General features: G+C 32.4%; 1 protein-coding gene across 11 annotated transcripts in view; it reads right to left on the minus strand.

The window, feature by feature from the left end:
* Window positions 1–11,450, minus strand: part of LOC127705935 (epidermal growth factor receptor kinase substrate 8-like protein 1) — an 85,457-nt gene extending 74,007 nt beyond the window's left edge. For 9 of the 11 annotated variants that reach the window (XM_052210294.1, XM_052210299.1, XM_052210291.1 and 6 more), the window contains exons 1-2: window positions 11,111–11,270; window positions 88–163 (exon numbers count right to left, since the gene is read on the minus strand). In XM_052210294.1, coding sequence (XP_052066254.1) covers window positions 88–143 — 56 coding nt within the window. In that variant the 5' untranslated portion in view covers window positions 144–163; window positions 11,111–11,270. Of the gene's footprint in view, window positions 1–87; window positions 164–11,110; window positions 11,271–11,412 lie in introns of those variants that run through there. The other 2 variants (XM_052210289.1, XM_052210295.1) reach the window with 2 other exon arrangements.
* Between the last annotated feature and the right edge of the window lie 702 nt (window positions 11,451–12,152).

Below are 12,152 nucleotides of genomic sequence, written 5' to 3' on the forward strand. Positions count from 1 at the left end.
AGGGTGTTTTGTGTGTACAGAAATCATATTACCAGTATGTCATATTTAATCTAAAAACGAAACCAACTCTGCTGACTGAATACTTACTTCATTCCTCCATAGTTGTGGTGATAATCCATCCCTTGTGGGGTTACACCTGGCATCACCAGGCCAGCCTAGTTACCTGAAATTATAAGGTACATGTTAAATAGTCCATATCATATGGGGTTACACCTGGCATCACCAGACCAGCCTAGTTACCTGAAATTATAAGGTACATGTTAAATAGTCCATCCCTTGTGGGGTTACACCTGGCATCACCAAGCCAGCCTAGTTACCTGAAATTATACAGATCAAAATCACAAATGTACTATGATTTCCATCTATTTCTATAAGCTTTAGGATTTCCATCACCTTTAAAGTCAAGTTCTAAACAAATACAAATGAAGCCTGAAGACTGAGTTCTAGTTTTTAAACTTTGTATTTGCATTTGAAGAATATTTCATCAGTACAGAATTCAGAGTACTCAGTACTTGGTCATGTCTGAATTTTCTTGGGTGAGACCCAAATTGAGAAATTTTAGTGAGCCCAGCCAAAATGGAAAGTTCAGAACTTATCTATGTGTATTTAAAAGAACCCTGAGAATTGTCTCTTTAAGTTTCTGCATATTCTGTGTCGTTCGACTCATACCTAGCTAAGCAACTATTTATGAGTTTTAAATACATTTAGTACTCACACATGCAAATACAACAAGTGAATCTGTGAGCTACTGCTTGAGCACTAATGATACCCCCACTCCGCTAAAAGTATAAGATAAACAGGAAGTTGTTGAGTGATGAATCTGAAAACGCATCACACGATATGGCTGTCTCATATAAACCATGAAACCAAATTTCAGAATTCCTTGTAATGTAGTTCCTGAAAAAGATGCGATGAAAAATATTCATGGGACGGATGGACAGACAGAGGTAAAACAGTATACCCCACTTTTTTAAAGGGGAGGGGGGTATAAAAATATCTTTAGATGTACACTGTAAGACTAACAAAATATAATAAATTTGTACATACATGTACAAGTCTAGATTGAAAACAACTTTCAAACCTATGATTGTGTTGGATAAAAACCACAATTTTTATACGTGTGCATGCAAAACAAATTTTTTGGTAGAGGGGTCTAAATGCAGCACAAACAACATTTTCCAAAAGACCAAAAAGTGAAAAAGTATATTTTAACAAAATGCATTTGACTAACAGGTAAAACAACTGATGTTCTTAAACCCTGCTGACTGCCATGGTGATTGCCAAATAAATATATCACAAGATGTAACAAAATGGATCTTAATTATTAATTTAATACCAAACAGAAAAAAAATAAACTTGCGGAAAAGATGGTATACCGCAAATATGAAGTGCAAAAATTTGTACACCATATCCGGATTTCGACAATTAATGTCTCTTCAGTGATGTTAGGAATCTAAACAGTATTTGGAAGGCCATATAATTTACCAGAATTTAGGATAGACTCTTGAATTGTGAAGAGTCGAAATAGGATGAACGGATCATATAAACCAGAAGGAAAAATATAATACAAGCCCAAACGAAATAAAAAGCTCCGCAGGGCGCAGCTTGATACGACCGCAGAGGTCGAACCCTGAACAGTTGGGGGAAGTATGGACACAACATTCAAGCTTGATACAGCTTTGGATTTGGATTGTGATTAAATATTTGACACAGCATAGGTTTCTAACACAGATTGAATGTGGTCTAAGAACTTAAAAATTTTAAATTGGACATTCACCTATTATGGTCCAATATCCAAAATCTAAATACATGGTTAGATTCAGCATATCAAAGAACCCCAAGAATTCAATTTTTGATGAAATCAAACAAAGTTTAATTTTGGACCCTTTTGACCTCAATGTGGACAAAGTTAATAACGGGGCCCAAAAATCAAAAATCTAAATACATGGTTAGATTCAGCATATCAAAGAACCCCATATATTCAATTTTTGTTGAAATCAAACAAAGTTTAATTTTGGACCACGATTTGGACCAACTTGAAAACTGGGCCCATAATCAAAAATCTAAATACATGTTTAGATTCAGCATATCAAAGAACCCTAAGAATTCAATTTTTGTTAAAATCAAACTAAGTTTAATTTTGGACCCTTTGGACCTTAATGTAGACCAATTTGAAAACGGAACCAAAAATTAAGAATCTAAATACACGGTTAGATTCGGCATATCAAAGAACCCCAATAATTCAATTTTTGATGAAATCAAACAAAGTTTAATTTTGGACCTTTTTGACCTCAATGTGGACAAAGTTGATAACGGGGCCCAAAAATCAAAAATCTAAATACATGGTTAGATTCAGCATATCAAAGAACCCCATATATTCAATTTTTGTTGAAATCAAACAAAGTTTAATTTTGGACCCCGATTTGGACCAACTTGAAAACTGGGCCCATAATCAAAAATCTAAATACATGTTTAGATTCAGCATATCAAAGAACCCTAAGAATTCAATTTTTGTTAAAATCAAACTAAGTTTAATTTTGGACCCTTTGGACCTTAATGTAGACCAATTTGAAAACGGAACCAAAATTTAAGAATCTAAATACACAGTTAGATTCGGCATATCAAAGAACCCCAATAATTCAATTTTTGATGAAATCAAACAAAGTTTAATTTTGGACCCTTTGGACCTCAATGTGGACCAATTTAAAAACGGGGCCCAAAATCCAAAAACTTAATACACGGTTAGATTCAGCATATTAAAGAACCCCATGAAATCAAGAATAAAACCCCATTGAAATTGGTCAAGAAATAAGCAATTTATAGGAAGTATCTTCTTTTGCACAATCCTGTGCTATTAAATATTTCTTGCTATTGCGCAATACTGTACAATTGACAATTTCTTGCTATTGCGCAATATTGTGCTATTGGATATTTCTTGCTATTGCGCAATACTGTGCAATTGAAGATTTCTTGCTATTGCGCAATACTGTGCAATTGAAGATTTCTTGCTATTGTGCAATACTGTGCAATTGAAAATTTCTTGCTATTGCACAATACTTATTATATAATAATTTACACATCCTGTTTGGTGTGTATCTCCTACCATATCATTATTATTTGATTTTAAATATAAATCAGAAATAACCAACTTAAAATGGAAAATTTTAAAAGAAACAAAAAAGGAAAAAAAGAAAAAAAAGGAAAAATAATAAATCCCCCCCCAAAATTTTTTGAACCCCCATTATGATTCATCACCCCCAAACTCAATCCCAGCCTTCCCTTTGTGGTATGGTACCTTGCAGTACAATTTCAGAGAGATCCATACACTTGAACACAAGTTATTGTCTGGAAACTAGAAAAAAATGTGTTTTTTGGCCCCTTTTTGGCCCCAAATTCCTAGACGTTTAGGGCAATTACCCCCAAACTCAAACCCAGCTTTCCCTTTGTGATATGGAACCTTGTAGTACAATTTCAGAAAGATCCATACACTTACACACAAGTTATTGTCATGAAACTAGAAAAATGCTTGTTTTTTGCCCCTTTTTTGGCCCCTAATTCCTAAAATTTGGAGGCAATTACCCCCAAAATCAATCCCAGCATTCCTTTAGTGATATGGAACCTTGTGGTACAATGTCAGAGAGATCCATACACTAACACACAAGTTATGTCTGGAAGTTACAAAAATGCTTATTTTTGGCCCCTTTTTGGCCCCTAATTCCTTTACTGTTATTACCATAACCCCCAAAATCAATCCCAACCTTCCTTTTGTGGTATTGAACCTTGTGGTAAAATTTCATAAAGATCCATTCACTTAAACTAAAGTTAGAGTGCGAAAACCAATGTGTCTTCGGACGACGCCGGACGACGACGACGACGCCAACGTCATACCAATATACGACCACAAAATTTTTTTTGCGGTCGTATAAAAATATAAACCAGTCTAAATTGAAAACAACGTTCAAACCTATGATTGCATTGGATAAAAACCTCAATTTTTATACGTGTGCATGCAAAACAAATTTCTTGGTAGAGGGGTCTAAATACAGCACAAACAACATTTTCCAAAAGACCAAAAAGTGAAAAAGTATATTTTAACAAAACGCATTTGACTAACTTTTCTTTTAATGTAAGCCTGCATATTAAAAGAAAAGGCTTATAAAAAGAAAATTAAAACAGGCTTCCAAATCATCACCAAGGATCAAGACCATGTGATCTTGGCTTTTGAAGGTCATAAGACAAATGTTAAGACAATGTTAGGGATCTGTCAATACAATTGTGGGTTAGACATAGGTACACAAGTTCAAATGTCATTTGACATTATCATTATGTACAAAGTATATTAACAACTGTCCATCCTTTGAATGATTTTTATCTGGACATTTTTACAACATGAACAATTTAATTACATGTATATGTCAAAGATCTGATCCTATCTGTAAGTTACTGGAAGATTTAAAAATATTATGAACAAAGGCTACATGTAAATATGGTAAATTATATGTCATGAAAGTACCCAAAAACTAAAACTAAGTGAATTCACAATAGGATACCCGCCCTTACAATATTACATTGTACATGTTTTACTGCAAATACACAAACACGTATTGCAATGTTGAAGTTAAGTACTATCTCCAACTTTTTACACATAAAACCAAATTATATTCTTTTATAATGTTTATGAACATAGTCAGCATGTCAGGAAGTGTTCTCCAACTCAAGAAAGTTTTATCAATATCCATCCAGCCCATTAGATAGAGTCGCAATTTCATGTAAAGACGAACGAATGAATAGGGTGATTACTATACCATTCCCCCCATCCCCCCATAAAAATTAATTTGTTTGCAGGGGTTATAAAAATCTATATAAATTTTGACCATTTAAAAAGCTTTTTGAACAAAGAATATGCCACATTATATCATACATGTCTGGTCAAGGACCAATAGCATGATCTTCTTGAAAACATCAGTGTTGAACAAACAACTGTATGCACAGCTCTAATTAAGCTTCTTTGATGAGCAACATGACACTTGCATTATAAATATGATTGAAGCAAAAAAGTTAAACAATACAACTATATACATGATATATAAACTGATCCCCCCATAAAAATTAATTTGTTTGCAGGGGTTATAAAAATCTATATAAATTTTGACCATTTAAAAAGCTTTTTGAACAAAGAATATGCCACATTATATCATACATGTCTGGTCAAGGACCAATAGCATGATCTTCTTGAAAACATCAGTGTTGAACAAACAACTGTATGCACAGCTCTAATTAAGCTTCTTTGATGAGCAACATGACACTTGCATTATAAATATGATTGAAGCAAAAAAGTTAAACAATACAACTATATACATGATATATAAACTGATTATTTACTTATACTTAGCAAGGAAAGCAAACAAAAACTACAAAAAAAAGTTCATAAGACTTTAAACATATTTACACATCATAAATCTGTTTTGAAAACAACCGACCAACACCCACTGACCCAGATCAAAAAGGAGAAGCATGGCCACTTAATCCTTGTTAGTATTTTTATTACATTTATATCACAGTTACTGTTAATAGTAATAAAATATCTTCCAATTCCACAATGTGTGATAGTTTAAAATTTTTATTATGGTTCACCAACCAGAACAAATCCATTTTAGGACCATGATCGGATTACTTTGTGAACCTGTTTAGTGTTTTAACTGTGCACATATTTAAGAACTCATAAACAAAATCGTGGCATTTAATAATGTGTTAATTTAAATTTAAATTGACATATGATCAAACTGCCATGAAATAAATTAAGAAAGAAAAATGTCACTTCCTTTTCAACTTGGGACATTAAACTTTTATACATGTGTACACATAATAATGAAATGGACAGTTTGGATTTGTTCATTCTTAAGAATTTAAACTTCCTGTTACTCTACCTCCCATTCACCTATTAACTTTTACATATTCATGGGATAAAATAACTATTCTCCAATTGTACACAAGGATGGATGAAACAAACTCAAGCTACTCCTCATTAAGAAATTCTCCCTAACTCATAAATACCATCTTGCTCCAGTGAAAAGCTTTTTTCTAATTCCTAGCCAATTTATACTGTCCCTGACCATAAAGCAATAGGGTGTGGTTCACCTGTTCAACGTTTTTCAGTATCAAGCTATTGCTGGAAGGAAAGTCTTTAATAATAAGTTGTATTTTGTGCAAATTGTGTCGATCTAAAGAGTCATGCCTTTAATTTCCAACTGAATTTTATACTGTAAATTCAGAAATTATTGCGAGGTTTTTATTATTGTGAATAAAGCGACTGGTTGAGAATCGCAATAATAAGAACTAGCATTCTGATATCTAACAGATATATTTGTGCGCAGCTTTTCCACACATTGCAATAATTATCTTGCATTTTTGTCCATTCTGCAAAATTCGCAATATTAAATGCACGTAATATTTCTGATTTTACAGTAGTTTGTTCTTATTTTATGCTGTTACACCACTGTCCCAGATTAGGAGAGTGTTGGAACGCCTGCAAACATGTTTAACCCAGCCACATTCTGTATGTGCCTTTCCCAAGTCAGCAGCCTGTAATTCAGTGGTTGTCATTTGTTGTTGTGTATCATATTTGTTTTTCGTTGATTGTTTTGTACATAAATCAGGCAGTTAATTTTCTCATTTGAATTGTTTTACTTTTTGTCATGTCCAGCCCAAAGTTTAAAGCTATGTACAAATGTAGCTATGCAGTGAGTTTGGTTTTTGCTAATTGTTAAAGGTTGGAAGGTGTCCTATATTTGTTTGCTTCTTTGTCATTTGGTATCTATTGGAAAGTTGTCTCATTGGCAATCATACCACATTGTCTTATTTTTATAAACATGTCTATTGCTTCTCACAGAAAGATCAAATTTCTTTTGTATACTCTTACAAGACCACTCCAACTTGCTTAACAACTATATTTCTCCACTCTCGATAGTTAAATTTCAATAATACAAAATATACCTTTCAAAAATCAATAGAAGACATATATATATATTTGTCATGCAATTGTTTAATTTGCATTTAAAGTTCAGGGTTTCAAATAGGTTTCAAATACTGTACATGTTATATGACACATAGATTTGCAACTAGGAAGTTTTGGAACTAAATCATATATATATATTGTAAAAACATTGATATGCACTTCAGTGATAACATTCAAGAACACATGCATTACATAATGCAAATGCTTTGTCTTATATTAACCTATCACATTATCATACCTGACATAAACCATAATAATGTCATGATTGTGCAATTGATTTTAAAGGAAATAGTTCAATAAAGACATGCATATAGTTTACACAATAAAAGTGAACAAAAAATGAATTAGTTCATCAGACAATAGGGATCATTATGTCGGTCACCAGTGTCTAACCAGTGTCCCAAAAAGATGTTTTGTTTCACAATCATCTACTTCAAATGTACTTAGCACTTACTTCTAAGACAGGAACTCAATTTGGTTTACCCTATTTGGTTAAATTTCAGCAACAAGATGCTATTGCAGGGTCTGACACTTACGGTTGTCCGATTGCCCGGGGCAAGTTAATGCCGTATTCAGACAAGTAAAAACATCATCTTGGTTGTCCGATCGGGCAAGTGAAAAAAAAACTGTTATATGATTAAAATTTCACAAAATTAATAGTGTCTGTTGTTTTGTCCATTATGATAGATTACTCAGTGATAACACCGCACGGTCGAGGAAAGTTGTCTTAACCCCCCTTCAATGCGTATATTTCGTCATTTGTTCGCACTGAATTCCCCATTTTACCAAAAATAGATCACGTTTAAAAATATTGGCCAATCAGGCGGCCGCGGCTTTGCTTCGTCATTATCGTTATCAATCTGAACATCACTCTGGCGTTTCCTATGCATGTGTTATTCCCACCGACCAATGGAAAGCGGAGGTCTATTTTCGTTGTTCTAACTTTAGAATTTGACATCGGATGTGTATTTCCCTAAGATCATGAAGATGGAAAACATAAAAGCTTGAAAGAGAAAATGAAATTAAACTTTAACAAATTTGTCAGTTGTTGTCAGTTTATTAAGAAGGGTTTTTTGAAATGGCATTTCTTAGATAAATTATTATGAAATAAGTATCTCTATGAAAATGATCCAATTCCCGTATATTCCTCGATCTTTTCCCTCCCTCCTCGGGTCATATATGCCTCATACATGTAGTATCTCAGTGGTCAAGTCTAGTTGCTGCCATCATGGCACAACAATCAACCCTGGCATGTAAAAGTTTGGGCATGTAGATTTCACTTTCGGACAAGTAAAAGTAATAGGGCACTTGCCCAACTGGACAAGTTGGTATAAAAGTTAATGTCGAACCCTGTATTGAAAATGATCCATATACATTGTACCACTGCCCTGCATGTTACATTCATATGTATTTTTAAGGCAAGTGCAATGTGTTAATGTACATGTGCAAACAAAGTTAGATGATCATGTTGTCAGCAATTTCTACCAGAAGATATGGATATGAATATGCGAAAGCACACGAGAGCTAACTGTACTCTAATAATCCCTATCAACATCACTTAATATAAAAATAAGGAGATGTGGTATGATTGCCAATGAGACAACGATCTGACCAACTATTATCTTTTCTGTAAACCGAATCTAGACCAGGCCCTCTAAATAACAACAGAGGACTTGTAAACTTCAAGTAATTTTCAAAAATATCAGAAAAGCTTCAACAGACCACCAATACAACTTTTAAAGAGCGTTCTCAATTAAATTGATCAACACTGGGGTATCCCCTATCTGAATGATTGATTATAAGAACTATGTAGTTCCAATTTAAAGACTACAGGGACTTTTAAAGGTCATTTAAATTAGGATACGAAGCTTTAAAACATGCAGTAATACACACTGATACATGTACTTCCTTAGTAAATACCTCAAACCCAGGCATGCATAATAATAAAAGATGCTAGTATTTAAATCAACTTTTTATAATGTGTGTAATTGTATATCCATTCAATTTTTTTCAAGTTTAAAGTTGGACAAAACTATTTCAACACAATATAAACATGATAAAAAGGATTTATCACAATGTGACATGTCACAACTAGGTCAGCTCATGCAGAAAAAGTTATAAATATTAGAAAAAGGGATAGTGAACTGTAACTAATCCTAAGGTTCATTAACATGGATAGATCATACCAGGATTTATCATACTTTAAAGATTACAGCCAAAGTTCATTCATAATTCTTATGTACAAAATGGGCCAACACCCTTTTTACTATGATGAATTTAAAAGTGGTAATTAGAAGTTAGAACTAAAAAGTACATGTACAAATGTATGGTTGTTAAAAGACATTTTAAACATATGTTCATTCTTTTAAAATAAACCATTTTATGATTCCAAAACGTTTTCTTTTTCTTTAATCATTGTTAATAGAACTGTTTTATTGGACTATGTTAAGGTTGGAGTGTAAAAGTATTGAAAGTACACTTATTGCACATACATTGTACATGTATTGTATAATAACAATGTATTGGACACATTTCATCCTTTGGAATGGGATTATAAAACCATATCAAACACCCAGAATTTAATCAAAAATATATATGTATTAATTTAATACAACTGATTTGAAAACTTGCTGTCATTAAAAGTACAATAATCAATACTCCCTGGGCATACTGTATTTAATTAAACCATATATTGCAGTGTTTCTAGAGGTCTGCATTTGCTCCAGTAAATTCACCCTTCCTTTTCTTGACTGACCACTGATTTACTGTGCTTTTTACAGGTGTACATTTTTAAAATTCTGATTGCTTCTGAATTTCTTTAATCCAACATTCCAATCAGTAAAAAATTGCATACATTACAAAGCATTACAGCATGAAACCAAATCTAACTAGACTAGTGTGATCAATGTCCAATAGATCATTCAAATAATTCAAATAATTTGTTCATGTAGCATTATCAATGGGACTGCATTATGAATTCCCTAATGTCATAAAAGGGGGAATGAGTCAAAGAGACAACAACCCGACCAAACAGCAGAAAACAGCCCAAGGCCACCATTGGGTCTTCAACGCAGCAAGAAAAATCCCACAACCAGAGACGGGCTGTGTATGTCAATAAGAATATAGCACGAGAACGGCACTGTCAAGCAAGGTTCGGGTGATTGAATCTTAATTGATTTTTTATTTATATTTTTTATGGAAAAAGATCTCTAGATTTCTTCATATATATGTAATGTACAGGTATAGAAGGAAATGATTATGAAACTGAATGAAAATATATATACAATGTAATGTACATGTATGTATCAGAAACAACAAAAAATTTCAAAATAAATTATCTGAATTATTTTAAAGATTAATTTTTCAAGTTAACATACATGTGTAAAGAGAGATATAGGGTTTGCTTGGCAAAACTTTCTTCGAGTGTATCCTTTTTCCAAAATTATGCAATAAAACCTTTGAAATAAAATTTAAAACAACTATTTTTAAAATTCAGTACATGTACTCTGGGACTCATACATATCTATTGGTCCATGCATACATGTAGAATTAAAATCCTTGATTAAAATATAAAATGAAAATATTGGAATTGAAAATGGAATGTTGGTTTTGGATCAGAATTTAATCATCAGAATGATACAAAATATCTGCAGGAGTGAGCTACAAATCAATGCATCTCACGAAGACCTACTTCCCCATATCTGACCAAAAAAGGTTCAACATTTGCTTCCCATTCTTAAATTAATTGAAAATTGTGTATCGAACTTTTGCTTCTGTAAATGTAAGTTCAGAATAAGAAGTAAGTATATTCAGGTAAACATTTACCTGTTTGGGGCACAAAACAGGAGGGAAATACTCAAGTACTACAACCTATTAAGATTAAATTTCTTAAAAGGGTCAAATAATTTCAAATCTGTATGACAGCGACACAATAAAGATTAGCAAATTGCCTTGTCCATTTTGTTTTACTTGTACTATTTAGAAATACTCCTTCCCCTTGAAAATATGGCGACCAACCTTTTTTTGGACCACTGTGAAGTTATAAAAAAAAGTGCAACAGTCATTTCATTCCTGGATAATGTGTGAATTACTTACTGAAAATAACTGTTTTCGTATTCTCCTTCAATATACTAAAAAATATTATCCTGACAGTAATGCAGACGAAAACAAAACCAATACACAAGTTTCGTATGGTATTTTTGTCCTATGGGCGAGGTTCCCTGTGTACAGCTATTCTATTTAATTAACACACCAATGGAATGTCGTATATATAATAACCATATGTGATTTCATCAAAACAGATACCGGAAAATTATATCGAAATTACGTTATAAATATTACAAAAAAATGTTTTTTTCTGTTTGCAGAAAATGACTTTTTTAATTGTACGTATTTACCTTTGTAACAAAAAAAGATAGAACAGCCGTCTAACCTTTCCCTTAGGTCACATGACGCATAAAGCATAAAGGTGAGACGACTCCCGTTTTGTCATTCAAAGTGTATTCATTTTCTCAGAATTAAATTTCACTTTGCTTTTGTAAAATTATGAAATAATGATTTTAATAATTATATTCTTTGACAAGATAATTTCACCCTTCAAGTTAACTCAAGGGGGAGTTAATTAGCGTATTTTATATTGATCTATATTGGATTCATGATTTTAATATACTTCTGTTATTATCTATAAACTGACGTGATTATCAGAAGAAGAAAAAAATATCATTTGTATGGATTAGCAACGTTACCCACGTATGTTGAAATCTTACCCATTTTTAAATTTGATGGATTGGTATTTTTTTTTAAATATGCATATATATATATATATATATATATAGTACTATAGTAAATAGGCTGTACATTATTGGAAGATCTTTGCTTTCGGACGCTTAATATTAATATCTACAAATACAGTTAACAATTTTGTTCAATTATTTATTATATTATTTTTGTATATTGCTTACTTTTATTCTCTCTCTTTGTTTGTTGAATTGTTGGGATTTTTTAAGCAGTTAAGCTGCTTTATGCGAGCACCCTAGATTTGTGTTCTACCCAATAAATGCTGAAATATGTGCCATTGTTATTATCTGGCTGGCTATTATGTTATTTATAACTAATTGAACACTTTTTTCATACTTTT

The sequence above is a fragment of the Mytilus californianus genome, unplaced genomic scaffold (assembly GCF_021869535.1).
Source record: "Mytilus californianus isolate M0D057914Y unplaced genomic scaffold, xbMytCali1.0.p SCAF_6, whole genome shotgun sequence".
In the NCBI taxonomy this organism is placed as follows: Eukaryota; Metazoa; Mollusca; class Bivalvia; order Mytilida; family Mytilidae; genus Mytilus; species Mytilus californianus.